The sequence below is a fragment of the Oncorhynchus mykiss genome, chromosome 16, assembly GCF_057628025.1.
Source record: "Oncorhynchus mykiss isolate SJ-2025 chromosome 16, ASM5762802v1, whole genome shotgun sequence".
Lineage (NCBI taxonomy): Eukaryota > Metazoa > Chordata > Actinopteri > Salmoniformes > Salmonidae > Oncorhynchus > Oncorhynchus mykiss.
In genome coordinates this window covers 34,121,326-34,140,111 of record NC_143037.1, presented here as the reverse complement: position 1 = coordinate 34,140,111, position 18,786 = coordinate 34,121,326, and the positions used below count along the sequence as shown (strand labels likewise).

General features: G+C 43.1%; 1 protein-coding gene across 2 annotated transcripts in view; it reads right to left on the bottom strand.

Annotated features, from left to right (window-relative positions):
• The window catches only part of phactr3a (phosphatase and actin regulator 3a), a 60,253-nt gene that overhangs the window by 26,334 nt on the left and 15,133 nt on the right, over window positions 1–18,786 (bottom strand). Inside the window, exons 2-7 of one of the 2 annotated variants that reach the window (XM_021565619.3) lie at window positions 11,528–11,692; window positions 9,157–9,321; window positions 8,173–8,391; window positions 7,049–7,268; window positions 6,166–6,407; window positions 4,003–4,156 (exon numbers count right to left, since the gene is read on the bottom strand). In XM_021565619.3, the coding sequence (XP_021421294.3) occupies window positions 4,003–4,156; window positions 6,166–6,407; window positions 7,049–7,268; window positions 8,173–8,391; window positions 9,157–9,321; window positions 11,528–11,692 (1,165 nt within the window). The remainder of the gene's footprint in view (window positions 1–4,002; window positions 4,157–6,165; window positions 6,408–7,048; window positions 7,269–8,172; window positions 8,392–9,156; window positions 9,322–11,527; window positions 11,693–18,786) is intronic. The other variant, XM_021565620.3, reaches the window with a different exon arrangement.

The window sequence follows — 18,786 nt, the reverse complement described above, 5'->3', positions numbered from 1 at the left end:
ATTGTGTTATTGACTGTACGCTTGTTTATTCCATGTGTAACACTGTGTTGTTGTTTGTGTCGCACTGCTTTGCTTTATCTTGGCCAGGTCGCAGTTGTAAATGAGAACTTGTTCTCAACTAGCTTACCTGGTGAAATAAAAAAATATATATTTTTTTTTGCCAGATCCTAATTGGTATGTCGAATTGTATGTTCCTTTTGATGCCATTGAAGGCCCTTCTTGCCTTGTCTCAGATCGTTCACAGCTTTGTCGTAGTTACCTGTGGCGCTGATGTTTAGGCCAATGTATGTATCGTTTTTTGTGTGCTCTAGGGCAATGGTGTCTAGATGGAATTTGTATTCGTGGTCCTGGCAGCTGGACCTTTTTTGGAACACCATTATTTTTGTCTTACTGAGATTTACTGTCAGGGCCCAGGTCTGACAGAATCTGTGCAGAAGATCTAAGTGCTGCTGTGTCCTGGAGGGCAGGTAGTTTGACCCCGGTGATACATTGGGCAGGCCGCACCACCCTCTGGAGAGCCCTGCGGTTGAGGGCGGTGCAGTTGCCGTACCAGGCGGTGATACAGCCCGACAGGATGCTCTCAATTGCGCATCTGTAAAATCTTGTGAGGGTTATAGGTGCCAAGCCAAATTTATTCAGCCTCCTGAGGTTGAAGAGGTGCCTTCTTCACCACACTGTCTGTGTGGGTGGACAATTTCAGTTTGTCCGTGATGTGTACGCCGAGGAACTTGAAGCTCTCCACGTTCTCCACTGCGGTCCCGTAGATGTGGCTCCTTTATTTTGTTGACGTTGGGTGAGATGTTATTTTCCTGGCACCACACTCCCAGGGCCCTCACCTCCTCCCTGTAGGCTGTTCGTAATCCGGCCTACTACTGTTGTGTCATCTGCAAACTTGATGATTGAGTTGGAGGCGTGCGTGGCCACGCAGTCATGGGTGAACAGGGAGTACAGGAGGGGGCTGAGCACGCATCCTTGTGGGGAGGCCCGTCAGGAAGTCCAGGACCCAGTTGCACAGGGCAGGGTTCAGACCCAGAGTACAGACTCAAGCTTAATGATGAGCTTGGAGGGTACCATGGTGTTGAATGCTGAGCTATAGTCAATGAACACCATTCTTACATAGGTAGACCTCTTGTCCAGATTGACAAGTGCAGTGTGCAGTGTGCAGTGTGATGGCAATTGTATCGTCTGTGGATCTTTTGGGGCGATAAGCAAATTGAAGTGGGTCTAGGGTGTCAGGTAAGGTAGAGTTGATATGATCCTTGACTAGTCTCTCAAAGCACTTCATGACGAAAGAAGTGAGTGCTACGGGGTGATAGTCAATTAGTTCAGTTACCTTCGCTTTCTTGGGTACAGTAACAATGTTGGACATCTTGAAGCATGTGGGAACAGTAGACTGGGATAGGGAGAGATTGAATATGTCCTTAAACACTCCAGCTAGCTAGTTTGCGCATGCTCTGGGGAAGCAGCTAGGGATGCCGTCTGGGCCGGCAGCCTTGCGAGGGTTAACACGCTTAAATGTCTTACTCACATTGCCCATGGAGAAGGAGAGCCCTTGGTGCCGGTCCTTGGTAGCGGACCACGTCAGTGGCACTGTGTTATCCTCAACGCAGGCAAAGTAGGTTTTTAGCTTGTCCGGGAACAAGACGTTGTCCGGGACGTGGCTGGTTTTCCCTTTGTATACCGTGATTGTCTGTAGACCCTGTCACATAGGTCTCGTGTGTGAGCCATTGAATTGCGACTCCACTTTGTCTCTGTACTGACGTTTTGCCTGTTTGATTGCCTTGCAGAGGGAAGAACTACACTGTTTGTATTCAGCCATATTCCCAGTCACCTTGCCATGTTTAAATGCGATTGTTCACGCTTTCAGTTTTGCGTGAATGCTGCCATCTGTCCGGTTTCTGGTTAGGGTAGGTTTAAATAGTCACAGTGGGTACAACATCTCCCATACACTTCTTGATAAACTCAGTCACAGTGTATTTGTGTATGTTGTTCTTGGAGGCTACCCGGGACATATCCCATTCCGCGTGATCAAAACAATTTTGAAGCGTGTATTCCGATTGGTCAGACCAGCATTGAATAGTCCTTAGCACAGGTACTTCCTTTTTGAGTATCTGCCTATAGGAAGGGAGGAGCAAAATGGAGTCGTGATCAGATTTGCTGAAGGGAGGGGGAGGGCCTTGTAGGCATCCCGAAAGTTGGAGTAGAAGTGGTTGAGTGTTTTAGCAGTGCGAATACTACGAACAATGTTTTGTTAGAAAGTGGGTAATGTTTTTCTCAAATTTGCTTTTTTTAAATCCCCAGCTACAATAAATGCAGCCTTAGAATATGTGGTTTCCAGTTTTCATAAAGTCCAGTGAAGTTCTTTGAGGGCCGTCGTGGTATCTGCTTGAGGGGGAATATACACGGCTGTGACTATAACCAAAGATAATTCTCTTGGGAGGTAATGGATTGTGAGGTATTCTATGTCGGGTGAACAAAAGGACTTGAGTTCCTGTATGTTATCACAATCAAATCACGAGTAGTTAATCATGAAACATGTACCCCCACCCATCTTCTTCCCGGAGAGATATTTATTCATGTCTGCGCGATGAACTGAGAACACAACTAGCTGTACGGACTCAGACAGTATATCCCGAGAGAGCCATGTTTCTATGAAACAGAGTATGTTACAATCCCTGATATCTCTCTGGAAGGAAATCCTCGCCCTGCGCTCATCAACTTTATTATCCAGAGACTGAACATTAGCGAGTAATAGACTTTGGAAGCGGTGGGTGTTGCGCCTGCAGTGTTTTGGAACAGCCTTTGGAATCAGTTAAATTGCCCTGGGGGGTACGAACAAAGGATCCGATTCGGGAAAGTCGTATTCTTGGTCGTAATGTTGGTAATGCTGGTGAATTATCTCCAGGGAGAACTTGTCCACTTCCCCAATGTTCTGGTGCAAACGCAGGGAGACAAAGCTGTTCCCATGTTGATTTCTTCCAGAAGCTGATGGATAACTTCAAGGCTCGCTTTAATGATTTCACTTTGGAAGAGAACTGCTTCTGCTCATTGTCAGAAGAAGCAAAACAGATCTTCAGGTGGGTAGATGTTAAATCACTATAAATGGAGTGATGGACCCTGTCACGTTCTGGGAAAGATAATGCCTGCAGCTGATGTCCATGTTCTCAAGAAACTGGCACTAAATCCTGACCATGTTTGGCTCCACATACAGTGGTTAATCAGCCGTTTCTACAATTAACTTCATTAAAAACAAGTACCGCACCAGGCTCACCAATGAACACCTGCACCAGTGTCTGAGTTGCTCTCACACCATTTGTGCCTAAGTTCAAAGCATTGGCAGGAGACAGAAAGTGTAATTTCTCTCATTAATGCAGGACAAGGCCCAGATAGACTTATACATGAATATCGCATGGCCCACAGTGACGTTCTGTGCATTAAGATTATTATTTTTGTTCAACTTTCTTTTTTTTTACGTTGTTCTTCAGAAAACATGCACTTTATTTTATTTAAATGTTTTGTTCCTCAGCAATGTTGATGCAATTTTGCACATGTTTACATTTGAAAGAAATTCTTAGTCTCATTTAATGTACATTTTATATAACAACATGTTTCCTAAGTCCTAGATGACTATGTTTGTTACTACGCTGTACCAGTGCTGATAAAGGACAATATCCATCCGTACCTTTGCCATCTAGGGAATTTGTGACACTGGACCTTCTCAATTAGTAGTACCCCTGTTCTAGGGTAGGAAAGATGTTGAAGAGGTGTCATAGAGGTCGGCCTACAGGATGTGATCTAGATGGGATTTTCTCAATTGGCCTTTTCGGCATTCATCGCTCCTTGCCTCCTTCCCAACCATATTGGACAAGAAGATCCAAGGTCCATTTCCTTGGACCTTCTTCTCCAATGCCTTTTGAGAAAAAGGGGTGACGAGACGATGTGAGGTATTATGGAAAGATGAAGTGAGAAAGGAGTGGGTGAGGAGAGAAGATGACTACTTACTTGGCGAGTTTCATCTCGATCTGCTGGCGTATATCCTGACGCTCCTGTTCGGTCCGTGCCGGGAAGATATTCCGGTCTTCCAGCTCCTCCTTGCTGGGCCGATTCCGAAGCTTCACCGTCAACAGCTCCTTCCTTAGCCTGCGAGGTAGTGTACCTGCACACACATACACAAACGGCGTCAGCGATCACTTCAAGATCACTCTCACAGGACAAAAACCTAACCTAAAATGTTCACACGCAACTTAAACCTTCTTGTAAATCACGTGGACCTCTCAAGTTTAGGAGAGTCCATAATGCCCACCAAAAAAAACCCAAGCTTTTTACATATGTCAGATTAAAACTGCTGTGTCTGCCATTTGTGTCTGTCTGTTTTCCCAAAAAAAGTTTAACACAGGAGTTAGAAAGTAAAAAAATGAGAGTCTATTTTTTTATTGTTATACAGTTGAAGTCAAAAGTTTACATACACTTATGTTGGAGTCATTAAAACTCGTTTTTCAACCACTCCACAAATTTCTTGTTATACTATAGTTTTGGCAAGTCGGTTAGGACATCTACTTTGTGCATGACACAAGTCATTTTTCCAACAATTGTTTACAAACAGATTATTTCACTTATAAGTCACTGTATCGCAATTCCAGGGGGTCAGAAGTTTGCATACACTAAGTTGACTGTGCCTTTAAACAGCTTGGAAAATTCCAAAAAATGATGTCATGGATTTAGAAGCTTCTGATAGGCTAATTGACATCATTTGAGTCAATTTGAGGTGTACCTGTGGATGTATTTCAAGGCCTACCTTCAAACTCTGTGCCTCTTTGTTTGACATCATGGGAAAATCAAATGAAATCAGCAAATACCTCAGAAACCAAATTGTAGACTTCCACAAGTCTGGTTCATCCTTGGGAGCAATTTCCAAACGCCTGAAGGTACCACGTTCATCTGTACAAACAATAGTACGCAAGTATAAACACCATGGGACCACGCAGCCGTCATACCACTCAGGAAGGAGACGCGTTCTATCTCCTAGAGATGAACGTAGTTTGGTGCGAAAAGTGCAAATCAATCCCAGAACAACAGCAAAGGACCTTGTGAAGATGCTGGAGGAAACAGGTACAAAAGTATCTATATCCACAGTAAATAGAGTTCTATGTCAACATAACCTGAAAGGCCGCAAGCCTCAGCAAGGAAGAAGCCACTGCTCCAAAACCGCCACAAAAAAGCCAGACTACGGTTTGCAACTGCACATGGGGACAAAGATCGTACTTTTTGGAGAAATGTCCTCTGGTCTGATGAAACAAAAGTAGAACTGTTTGGCCATAATGACCATCGTTATGTTTTGAGGAAAAGAGGGAGGCTTGCAAGCCGAAGAACACCATCCCAACCGTGAAGCATGGGGGTGGCAACATCATGTTGTGGGGGTGCTTTGCTGCAGAAGGGACTGGTGTACGAAATAGATGGCTTCATGAGAGAGGACAATTACGTGGATATATTGAAGCAACATCTCAAGACATCAGTCAGGAAGTTAAAGCTTGGTCGCAAATGGGTCTTCCAAATGGACAATGACCACAAGCATACTTCCAAAGTTGTGGCAAAATGGCTTAAGGACAACAAAGTCAAGCTATTGGAGTGGCCATCACAAAGCCCTGACCTCAATCCTATAGAAAATCTGTGGGCAGAACTGAAAAAGCGTGTGTGAGCAAGGAGGCCTAAAAACCTGACTCAATTACACCAGCTCTGTCAGGAGGAATGGGCCAAAATTCACCCAACTTATTGTGGGAAGCTAGTGGAAGGCTACCCAAAACATTTGATTCAAGTTAAACAATTTAAAGGTAATGCTACTAATTGAGTGTATGTACATTTCTGACCCACTGGGAACGTGATGAAAGAAATATAAGATGAAATAAATCATTCCCTCTACTATTATTCTGACATTTCACATTCTTAAAATTAAGTGGTGATCCTAACTGACCTAAGACAGGGAATGTTACTAGGATTAAATGTCAGGAATTGTGAAAAACTGAGTTTAAATGTATTTGGCTAAGGTGTATGTAAACTTCCGACTTCAACTGTATATTGCTTGGGTTTAACAAGGGGGATGTCATTAATCTATGTTGTTCATTTGGTGAATATCATTGTATGCGATCTTTCCTTTAAGAATGGACACACCGGAGATGACAGAGTCGTTCCAGTCGTCCTGATCATGGGGGAGGCCCGAGCTGTCGGAGAAGCACTGGTCCAGCCGCACGTTCTCCTTGTTCTCCTCCGCCTCCATCTTCCTCTCCGCTTGGTGGAGCCAGTCGACAAAGCCACCACCCGCCACCGACTGATTCTCCGAGCTGGAGGAGCGAGAGATCCGCCCGTCAGATCGCCGCCAAGGGGGCGAGCACGGCTCAGCAGGCCCATGCACACTGAGGGGACACGGGAGGGAGGAGGGAACGTGGGGGTTAACAGAACAGGGGGGGTTAATGGATGGGTGAGCAAGGCAGTGCAGGTCTTATGGGAGGTAGCATTGGGTCAATTTGAAAGGTAACAGGTATGAGTTAACATGGATGGGTGAGCATGTGGTGAAGATACCATAGGAGTGAACACTGGGTTCTTCAATTATGGGATAGTGAAAATGCAACATGGCGGTAGTAAGCTAATTGGCTGCAACATCACTGAAAGGAATGATGTTGAGGTTAGATGTGGGGTTGAACATTAAATAACGCTTTACTCAACACCAGTAAGTATAATGCATTATGATTCAGTTATAATGCATTGTAAGATATGAGAATGTCTAGTCGCATGTGTGACAGTGTTTATAATGTCTTATCATCGTCTCATAATGAGCCTGACTAAATACCAGCCATTTTGAGTCAGTGGAACTGTTGATACAGACCTAACATATTATAATACACTTTATTTTAAGACATTATAAAGGCTCATATATGCTTATAACAAGTTATAAAGAATTCTACCCACAGGCTTTAAGTTTTACCAAACATTAGAGACAACATGAATGCCCGGGAGATAATATGGCTGTTTGCTGTGAATGGGTTGTGCCCCTCACCTTTCTTGCCGATTCGCCTTTGAGGCAAAGGCTCGTTGTAGTTCTTCCATGATACAGCTAGGGGGCATTGGAGGGTGCATAATATTGGTGAGGTGAGGAGACCCTGAGGGGTTGGAGTGGGGCCCTCGCAGGGACACCATGGGGGCCAGGCTCTCGGGAGCCCTGGGGGGCTCCTTAGGCAGGAAAGAGTTGGCCAAGTGTGAGGACACAGGGGATGGGTCTGAGGGGCAAAGAAAGACAAAGGTCAGGTATCTACTGTATTTGATCTTTGCATGGGCCAGCACCAGCCGAGCGAGCCGAGTTCAGAACGTATGAACGTCAGAATGTATGGGTCTTAGAAGTCGTTTTCAGAATCAAACATGCTTCCCAGAAATAACATGGTCAATGTTTTAGAACGTTTATTTTGATTGCCGATGTTTTGCATTTATCAGAGTGCCATCAGGTAGCCTGATTTCAGATGTATCCATGTAAACAGGATTATTAGGGAAATCGGCCTCCTTGCAAAGCATGTAAACGCTTTATTTGAACTATTATATTCATCTGACTATCTGACATCTGACTACCATAATCGCATGCTCAATGTGAATTTTAAAAACTCTTACTCTCGTGGTATGGGTGGTCCATCCTCTTCATGCACAGATGTGTGATCCTTTGGTGTGTTGTGTACAGTATAGGTAGCAGATGTCAGCTAGTTAGCTGTGTGTGCTAGTAGTACCCATCATGCCATGACAAAGTAGTATTACCCTCAGCCAAACAAAACTATTGGTAAGGTAATGGTAGGAAGGAAGCATACTAGCTTTTATAGTTTTGTGTCATTGGTGATGTGAGATTGAATCCTGGTCGGCCGTACATGGATGGTCTCCGTCACATGTTTTGGGGTGTTTGTGTGCTTGTATATGTGGGGTTCACACTATCCTTGTCTGAGTGTGCAGTGCAGTACATGTGTATGTATTTGCAGGCCGATGTGTTTTGGCATGATGGTCCCTTCCTAATTATATACTCCAACCGGGTTAATTCCATTTCAATCAATTTTTCTCAGTGCTTTTCAATGAGGAAAAATTGGAATCGTAATGAGCTCGATTCGAATTGACCCCTACCCTGATTCACTACACTCGTCTACTCACCCTCGCCACTGCTCAGCTGTGGCATCACCGGTTTGGCCGCTACTGGAGGTGGTGTGGTTCCTTGAGGTATTTCCTCTTCTAGTCTCTCCTCCGTCTCCTCTATGCCCTCCTGGACCTCGTCGGAGGCATCGGCAATAGGCTGCGCCTCCTCTTCTCCCTCCTCTTCTGTTTTCTGACTGCTCTCCTCCTCTGGCTCACAATCCTCTGGAGGCGCAGCCGCTGAAAGACATTTGTTTAATTGAGTTAAATCAAAGTTTAATCAGGTGCCACCATTTACAGTGAGATAGTTGTTGTCAGTGAATGAACCATGCTATTATAAGTACCATTCTGGTTGTTTATACATTATCTATGTTGCCCCCTAGTGGCTCTTGTGAGTATCATGTGGCTAAACGTAACCTACTTTGAATAATTTGTACAGTATAAGAACATGAATAATAAAATGGTGATCTCTCCATATCATAGATCATGTATCTTGAGTTTTTCTTATTGTAAATACTGTCAAAAGTGTATTAATAATTGTTTACAATTATAAAGAAAAAATTAAATAGTGGTTAGAAGATATATTTTGAAAGTCTATATAGTCCCTTTGACATGCCTATAAACTATTATCAAAGATACACATGAAGGATTCAGTCGAATTCCATGGCCCTCTGTAAGTTTGATTACTCTGAAATGTGTCACTGGCTAAAGCAATACGGTTGATGGTAGACTTCACGGCTATCCTATCCTGTGTCAAATAATTAATCTTCTTCTAAAGGAGTACAAAATCCAGAATGCTGGAGTATATAGCCCAAATTTTTAAAAAATGCTTCGCTGTGAAAATACTGAGGACTGTAGCTCCACCTTGCCCTATGACAGGCTATGGGGTGGAAGTTTCATCATATATACCAATCAAATCCTCTCAGATCTCCATAAGTGCATAATAACCCATAGGATTTAGGATTGGGTCTTAGTTTTCTTTGTAGGGTTGTTGGGCTGTCCTACCTGGCGGGGGGAGTTCCTCCTCTGGGCCCAGGTACTCCACACTGCTGACCGTGAGAGTGGCACTGAGAGACCCCCCAAAACTCCCCAACATGCCTGTCCCGTCTGAGGAGCCCTGCAAGGGGGAGCCGGGCTCGGGAGAGATGCACCCACTGGACAATGCCACATCTGCAGGGAGACAACATACAGGGCTTAGTCTGCAGTATTCTACAAAGTTGTACCTTCTATTTCACGCTCATGGTCTCCATAGCATGACTACATTACATTATTTTCATATTGGGTTTGATTTCAATCACTTTTTGACCACACCCCTTTAGATTTAAACAAAACTTTCCTACATACAGTGCCTTCTGAAAGTATTCAGACCTCACACACACCTGTCTATATAAGCACACACCTGTCTATATAAGGTCACACAGTTGACAGTGCACGTCAAAGCAAAAACCAAGCCTTGAGGTTGAAGGAATTGTCTGTAGAGCTGCGAAACAGGATTGTGTCAAGGCACAGATCTGGGGAAGGGTTCCAAAACATTGCTGCAGCATTTAAGGTCCCCAAGAACAAAGTGGCCTCCATAATTCTTAAATGGAAGAAGCTTGGAACCATCAAGACTCTTCCTAGAGCTGGACCGCCCGGCCAAACTGAACAATCAGGGGAGAAGGGCCTTGGTCAGGGAGGTCACCAAGAACCTTATAGTCACTCTGACAGCTCCAGAGTTCCTCTGTGATGGGAGAACATTCCAGAAGGACAACCATCTCTGCAGCACTCCACCTATCAGGCCTTTATAGTAGAGTGGCCAGACAGAGGCTACTCCTCAGTAAAAGGCACATAAAAGCCCTCTTGGAGTTTGCCAAAAGTCATCTTAAGGAGTCTCAGACCAGGAGAAACAAGATTATCTGCTCTAATGAAACCAAGATTGAACTCTTTGGCCTGAATACCAAACGTCATGTCTAGAGGAAACCTGGCACCATCCCTACAGTGAAGCATGGTGGTGGCAGCATCATGCTGTGGGGACGTTTTCAGAGGCAGGGACTGGGATTTAGGCCAAGATGAATGGAGCAAAGTACAGAGAGATCCTTGATGAAAACCTGTTCCAGAGCGCTCAGGACCTCAGACTGGGGTAAAGGTTCACCTTCCAACAGGACAACGACCCTAATCACACAGCCAAGACAACGCAGGAGTGGCTTTGGGACAAGTCTCTGAATGTCCTTGAGAGGCCCAGCCACAGCCCAGACTTGAACCCGATTAAACATCTCTGGAAAGACCTGAAAATAGCTGTGCAGCAATGCTCCCCATCCAACCTGACAGAGCTTGAGAGGATCTGCAGAGAACAATGGGAGAAACTCCCCAAATACAGGTGTGCCAAGCTTGTAGCATCATACCCATGAAGACTCGATGCTGTAATCGCTGCCAAAGGTGCTTCAACAAAGTACTGAGTAAAGGGTCTGAATACTTATGTAAATGTAATATTTGAGTTTTTATAAATTTGCTAACATTTCTATAAAGCTGTGTTTGCTTTGTCATTATGGGGTATTGTTTGTAGATTGATGAGGGGGGAAATCAATTTACACTCCAATTAGGATAATATGTTAGGTAGCCTAGTGGTTAGAGTGTTGGGCCAGTAACCAAAAGATTGCTGGATCAAATCCCTGAGCTGACAAGGTAAAAAATATATGTTCTGCTCCTGAACAAGACAGTTAACCCACTGTTCCCCGGGAGGGCATCATTGTAAATAAGAATTTGTTCTTAACTGACTTTCCTAGTTAAATAAAGGATAAATAAAAAAATACTGTAAGTATTAATTTGTGTATGGCCACCACCCATTTCATATGATATGTGATTAATTACAATTTGTATTATATGTTACGAATTAGCAAAACATGTACACTGTGTTACAAATTTGCAAAATGCATGATTTGTTACGAATTCTAGCGAGGTGGCTAACGTTAGCTAGCTAGGCTAGGGGCTAGGGTTAAGTTTAAGGGTTAAGGTTAGCTAAAAGGGTTAAGGTTAGGGAAGTGGTAGCTAAAATACTAAAGTTATACGTGATGAGATTCAAGCTCGACGTTCGTGCTAAACACCCACCCATTTTTGTTCGTGCATACGTTGTAGCTTAGACCCTGTGTCCTTTCTTTCATGACCCCTGATCTGACAGAAATGGAGAGTCCTATTTGGGGTCATGGTAAGTTGAGATAGAGGAAGCCATTTTAAATATTTGGGGAATTGCTCAAGTCCTTTTACTCCTAATCTACTACGCCTGCATGTGTGCATGTTTGTGTAGTTTCCATCTCTCTCTCTCACACTCACACTCTCTCACACACACACACACACACACACACACACACACACACACACACACACGCACACACACACGCACCTGTGGCGCTCTGCTTCAGCTTCTCGTTTTTCTTTTTCCTCCACTTCCAGGGTTTGAAGATGCGCCCCAGGCTGGCCAGCTTGCTGTTGCGGCGGATGGGCGGGGTGTGGACCCCCGACACCAGGCAGCCAGTATGCAGCACCCTCTGATGGTCCATCACCTCCACTGCAACCAGAGAGGTGTGTAGCAGACAGGGAGGATGGATATTAGTTAGCAGTCAATTAAGAAAATCATGTCATGTGTCAATGTTCACCCTATTCATTATGCAAATTAAACCTACTTTTGGCCACAAAGCCACAGGCCCACACAACAGCTGCACTGATGTACACATAGTCTTACTGATGTGTTGTGTTCATATTCAATTGCAAAGAAACAGGGTACATACATAGGAAATGTACAATAAATAGACCAGAAAGAATCCAAGCGATAAACATTAGTGTGACTAAACCCACGACAACAGGAACAGGCAGGAGGCAGACATTTTGGTTTCTGTAGTCAGTACAGGCTACAGAGGCTTTCAACAAATCAGGGGGAAAAGGACGGGAAAACCTCACTTCACTGAGGAACTGAGTGTTGTTGGAGTACAGTGGAGGAGAGGGAGGGTGGACAGAACCCCGATGCCGTGTGCAACATGCCTCGTTCTCTCTCTCTCTCTCTCTACAAATGCATGGGATGGGATGGGATGGGATGTGGGGGAGAAGCAGGCTCTGGAGTTTGACCCCAAATAATGGAAAAACGAGTCAGTTGACCGGCACGCACGTCTGGCCGACTAACTGTCAACCAGCACACAACGGAATCCAGGTCAAGCCTGAAGACGCGCGGCAACGAGCACAGCGAGATTAGAGAAGGGGGGAGGAGGTAGAAAGGAGGAGGAGGAGGTAGAAAGGAGGAGGGGGGGGGCATTGCTGTTGCCATGGCGACAACATCCAGATGCTGCAGACAGTCGGTGGAGAGGAGCCTCCTTGGAGGCAGAGCAGCCCAACTGCATGCAGGGAAGGGGGTAAGCAGCATGGAGGAGGTCAGTGAGTAGAAAAGGGGAGGGGGGATGTGAGGAGAGGAGAGTTGAGGGGGGATTCTAGGCTGTTGCCATACGGAAGGAGAATCTCCAGTAGCCAATCAAAGCCCAGTAATTCATAATGTATATCAAGTATTTCTACATTTTCCATAGAGGGAAACCTGTTTAAAAAATGGAGTAACAGATAACATTGAATTTGGAGAAAGCTCAGAATTTGTTTCTTCACCGGATGGGGATATGTTATAAAAGTATGTAAAATTTCCATCATGAATGGGCTGTACCACATGTGGTGAACAATACAATTTCAATGAATATGCTAATGTACATTTGGATGAATTAAATCCATGTATCGTGTTTAGGCAGCACCCCATTTCTTTGCAGTAATGTACATAATCCACAGTATGTATTAGTCTTCCAGCTGTTGCGAGTGTTTAGCCTACAAGTGCTAAAAGTCTGGAAGACATACCCAACCTATCACATTTAGGCTAAATACATTGTGTGTGGAAAAAGGGAGATTTTATGATTGCAGCATAAGAAGTGTTCATGAGAGTCCAATGATTTTCATAGTAGACTCTGCATACAGTATTCTAATTTTCACATGTGCTAGCCTACTATAAACTTTAAGAAGGATGTTTTAAATATGAAGAATATAGGAGAAATCCATATTCATTGCAATGTTACGTAATAATAATGAGGATTCAATAAAGAATCCTAGTGTACTAAACTCAGAAATACAGTGGTACTGCATCTCAAGGGGGACCCCACCCCGTTTAACCATGCTGTCAGTGAATTCAAAACCGGAATATTTTTACAGAGAAAACCTGCTCTGTATAGCTCCACAGCTAGTATTTTACTGTGAAAGTAAAGAGAACAAAGCAAATGTAATTTTAACTGCCATTATGGTTTGCCACTCATGTACATATGACAGGACAGATTCAAAATTCAACATGAAAAAGATTTGAGCTACATCTAACCCTCCTAAAATAATATATGGTATCACTGCTGCACATCCGATGTCAATACACTCTGTTTTCCTATGACTCCAGTGTCTCTTTGAATCACGGCAAAGTGCACAATCAACAGAGATATGTGTGACGCTCAGATATAGAGCAAAATGTATATTTTCAAGCATGATTGACAGTGTTGTGAGGTTACTGTTGTACGGTCACAATAAAACTATGAAAAAAAACCATACAACTTCGTTTGCATCTTAATATGTTGTAATGCATACCCTGTTAGTGTGGAAGCTGTGGTAACTAAGAGTTCTTCAAATTGTGTGATTATAGTCACAACAATTGTGCCCTGCTGACTGGCCAAGATGAACTCCCTCACTGTTCACACACTTAAAGACCAGGGTCATGTTCCTACCAAACGGAAGAAAACAGATTGAAACAAGGAGGGACTAGTTAGACTTGTCCAATAATAAATGCTGGTTTTCCAATGCAGATCATTAATAAAATGTGTTATGTTGTGTGCGTTAATGAACAAGACCCTGCTCTGTATTTGGTGCTACTTAGCTTGCCTTTCCCTTAGCTTGCCTCCATCTCAGTAATACGTTACACTGAGTGAGATACTGCCAGCTCTAACAAATAATTGCAATTCATTTCCAGCTGTCTCTCTAATGACAAAAGTAAACTGACATAAAACATGACTGACATTATGCATGACTGACATTATGCATGACTGACAGAATGCATGACTGACAGAATGCATGACAGACACGATTGTAACTAAAAGGCTGTTGTCCTAAGGAAGAGTTGAAAGGTGGGCTGTTCATAGGTGCAATGACATAAGTAGGCCAAACATATGCCTTATGAGCGTGTTTCAAGGGCATTGTTGAAGGACACTTCATGGTGCAATATCACAGTTGATGTAGGTCACACACACCATATACAGTACACATGGCTTGTAGAGTGACATGTCTCAAATCCCACATAGTGAAAAGGAATGGATCCACCAACCTTCAGAAATCAATTCAAAGCTCAGGATATGGCTTTGTCTAGATATTTACATGTCAATTGCTCCATCATGCCCTCTGATAGGCCAGGTGGACTTGTTGCCATATCGCTTTCACCTATCGAATCGTCTCATATCTATCCAAGTGTATAGGGGGTAGGGGCTAGGGGTTGATTTGGGATTCAGGGTCTTCTCAGGTCAGCTCTGTTCAAATCCATTCCTCCCACCCCCCTCACCCTCTTCACTCGGAGGACTAACAATGTGCCCTTCAACAGGCCACTTCCTTACCCACTGCCATGCTATGCCATGCCAGCTAACCTCCTCACTTACCCCCCTGGCATTGCAACTGTGCTGCCATCTGGCCATGGCCTACGGGCCTGTCACAGTCTGAGCACACAGCTAACTACCAGAAGAGAGTGAGAGGATGCTTGTGTCTATGCTTCCTAGTGAGCAGCCACACATTGATTTAAGACCCCTGATCTGAGAGAGACTAGCGAGCACCTGCACCACCATTACACAAAGGGAGGTGCAGAGTTCAGAGTGACCCAGTCTTTATGAAGAGTCCATGCTAGCAACTGGTCCCTTATATCTCAGTTATTGCATAGTACTGCCTTGAATGATAACATTGTATAATTGCATCTTTTTCAGATGCCAAAAATCAGAATTATCTGATATTCCACTAACAGGCCAAATAGGGTTGACCAAGAGCAGATTTGGGCTGCTATTTTTTATATATATATATTTATATTTATATATATTCAGTGCCTAGTGAAAGTCTACACACCCCTTGCACAGTCTGCATATTTTGCTGCCTAAACATTTAATCTAAAAAGGGATTAAATTATTTTTCCTACAGTTCTACACAACCTACTTTTTTTCCAGAGTGAAAGAAAGTCATAGAACATTTTCCAGATTAATTAGAAGAACAAAAGATACTGTCTTGATGTCTTCACACCCCAGAGTTAATACTTGGTGGAAACACCTTTGGCGGCCATTAGAGCTGTGAATTGTTTTCAACAATATTCTACCAACTTTGCAACATATGTCCATTGTTTTTGTCAAAATTGCTTCCACCAAGGATTAATTCTGGGGTGTGAAGACATATGCAATCAATACATCCTCGTTTTGTATTTCTAAGAAATTTGGAAAATGTTCTATAATTTGTCTTTCACTTTGAAAATGTGGAGTAGGTTGTTGAGATAGATAGTGAAAAAATCTAATTGAATCCCATTTAAGATGTTATTTTAAGGCAGCCAAATGTGAAGACTGTGCAAGTGATGTCCCCTTAGATTGATGAGGAATTGAAACATTTTATGGTTGAGAAAGGTATGCCAAATAAACCTGGCAGCACGACCGATTGGCAAAGAAACTATACTATGTAAATATATATTTATATATATATATATATATATATATATATATATATATATATATATATATATATATATATATATATATATATATATATATAATAAAATAAAAATATAAAGAATGATAGTAAAAAGCTTTGGAGCACCTTTAAATTACATTTTGGGAAAAAAAGCTAATTCATCACAAAACCCACTGATATTGCCAAATACTTTAATGATTTATTTGTTGGCAAGATTAGCAAACTTAGGCATGACATGCCAGCAACAAACACTGACACTACACATCCAATTATGTCTGACCAAATTCTGAAAGACAAGCATTGTACTTTTGAATTCCGTAAAGTGAGTGTGGAAGAGGTGAAAAAATGATTGTTGTCTATCAACAATGACAAGCCACCAGGGTCTGACAACCTGGATGGAAAATTACTGAGGATAATAGCGGACAGTATTGCCGCTCCTATTTGCCATATTGTCACATTCTGACCTTAGTTTGTCTTTGTTTTAGTATGGTCAGGGCGTGAGTTGGGTGGGTTGTCTATGTTTGTTTTTCTATGAGTTGGTATTTCTGTGTTTGGCCTGGTATGGTTCTCAATCAGAGGCAGCTGTCAATCGTTGTCCCTGATTGAGAACCATACTTAGGCAGCCTGTTTTCACCCTTGATTTGTGGGTGATTATTTTCTGTTTCGTATCTGTACCAGACAGAACTGTTTCGGTTTCATTTCGTTCTCTTGTTGGTTTTGTATTTTAGTGTTCTGAGTTCTATTAAAGAATATGAGCACTTACCACGCTGCGCATTGGTCCTCACCTTCTTCCACCACATACAACTGTTACGCATATCTTCAATTTAAGCCTACTAGAAAGTGTGTGCCCTCAGGCCTGGAGGGAAGCAAAAGTCATTCCGCTACCCAAGAATAGTAAAGCCCCCTTTACTGGCTCAAATAGCCGACCAATCAGCCTGTTACCAACCCTAAGTAAACTTCTGGAAAAAAAGGTTTGACCAGATACAATGCTATTTTACAGTAAAAAAGTTGACAACAGACTTTCAGCACGCTTATAGGGAAGGACATTCAACAAGCACAGCACTTACACAAATGACTAATGATTGGCTGAGAGAAATTGATGATAAAAAGATTGTGGGTGCTGTTTTGTTAGACTTCAGTGCGACTTTTGACTTTATCAATCATAGTCTGCTGCTGGAAAAACGTATGTGTTATGGCTTTACACCCCCTGCAATATTGTGGATAAAGAGTTACTTGTCTAACAGAACACAGAGGGTGTTCTTTAATGGAAGCCTTGCCAACATAATCCAGGTAGAATCAGGAATTCCCCAGGGTAGCTGTTTAGACCCTTACTTTTTTCAATCTTTACTAATGACATGCCACTGGCTTTGAGTCAAGACAGAATGTTTATGTCGACAGATGACTCAACACTATACATGTCAGCTACTACAGCAACTGAAATTACTGCAACACTTAGCAAAGAGATGCAGTTAGTTTCAGAATGGGTGGCAAGGAATAAGTTAGTCCTAAATATTTCCAAAACTAAAAACATTGCATTTGGGACAAATCATTCACTACACCCTAAATCACAACTAAATGGTTTAAGTGTGGAAATTGAGAAAGTTGAGGTGACTAAACTGCTTGGAGTAACCCTGGATTGTAAACTGTCATGGTCAAAACATACTGATACAACAGTAGCTAAGAGGGGAGAAGTCTGTCCATAATAAAGCGCTGCTCTGCCTTCTTAACAACACTTTCAACAAGGCAGGTCCTACAGGCCCTAGTTTTATCGCACCTGGACTACTGTTCAGTAGTGTCGTCATGTGCCACAAAGAGGGACTTAGGAAAATTACAATTGGCTCAGAACAGCCATGACTATATGGAACTCTGTTCCACATCACGTAACTGATGCAAGCAGTAGAATCAGATTTTAAAAAACAGGTAAAAATACACCTTATGGAACAGTGGGGATTGTGAAGAGACACACACAAAGGTACAGACACACACACTCTACACACATGTACATTGTGATATTGTTTTATGGTGGTATTGTACATTTTGTATTGTAGATATGTAGTGGTGTAATAATGTTATATGATGTCCTATTTTATCTTTTGTTTTATATGTAAGTGCCTTAATGTGTTTGGACCCCAGGAAGAGTAGCTGCTGCCTTGGCAGCTGCTAATGGGGATCCATAATAAATACAAATACAAAGTAGATTTACTCTGAGTCTGAGAAACCAGTCTATGTGTGGTATTGTCAAATGTGTTGGCTACTGGCTTTAAAGGAGAGAAGCAATGTCAACAAGGAGAGCAGCCAATAGGAAGTGCCCGAGGGCCTTGTTTGCTACCATATGTTTAAGTTAAGATTGGGGACAGGTGGGGGAGTACTCAAATAGACTGCATGCAGCCTCACTACAAAACACTTAGGATCAAGTCTTGTTTAACTTTTCAAAGAGGCCTGTTTTGGCCCTTTGGTTAGTACCTTGGTTTGTATGCTGCTTAGGTTAAGAGCTAAGTTGGTTTTGATTTTGACACACGCAAGTACACTACACACACACACACACACGTATACACAAACACGGCATATGCTCATACACAAACACGCATGTACACAAACACGCATGTATACAAACACGCATGTACACACACACACACACACACACACACACGAGCACCCACAGGTCTTTGGTTTCCAACAGTTATCAGAGTAGACAGAGACGGCATCCCGAGTGGTGCAGTGCTTGAGGCACTACAGATCCAGGTTCGATCCAGGGCTGTGTCGCAGCCGGCCGAGACCGGGAGACGTATGAGGCGACAAACAATTGGCCCAGCGTCATCCGAGTTAGGGGAGGGTTTGGCTGGCCGGGATGTCCTTGTCCCATCACGCTATAGTGACTCCTGTGGCGGGCAGGGCACA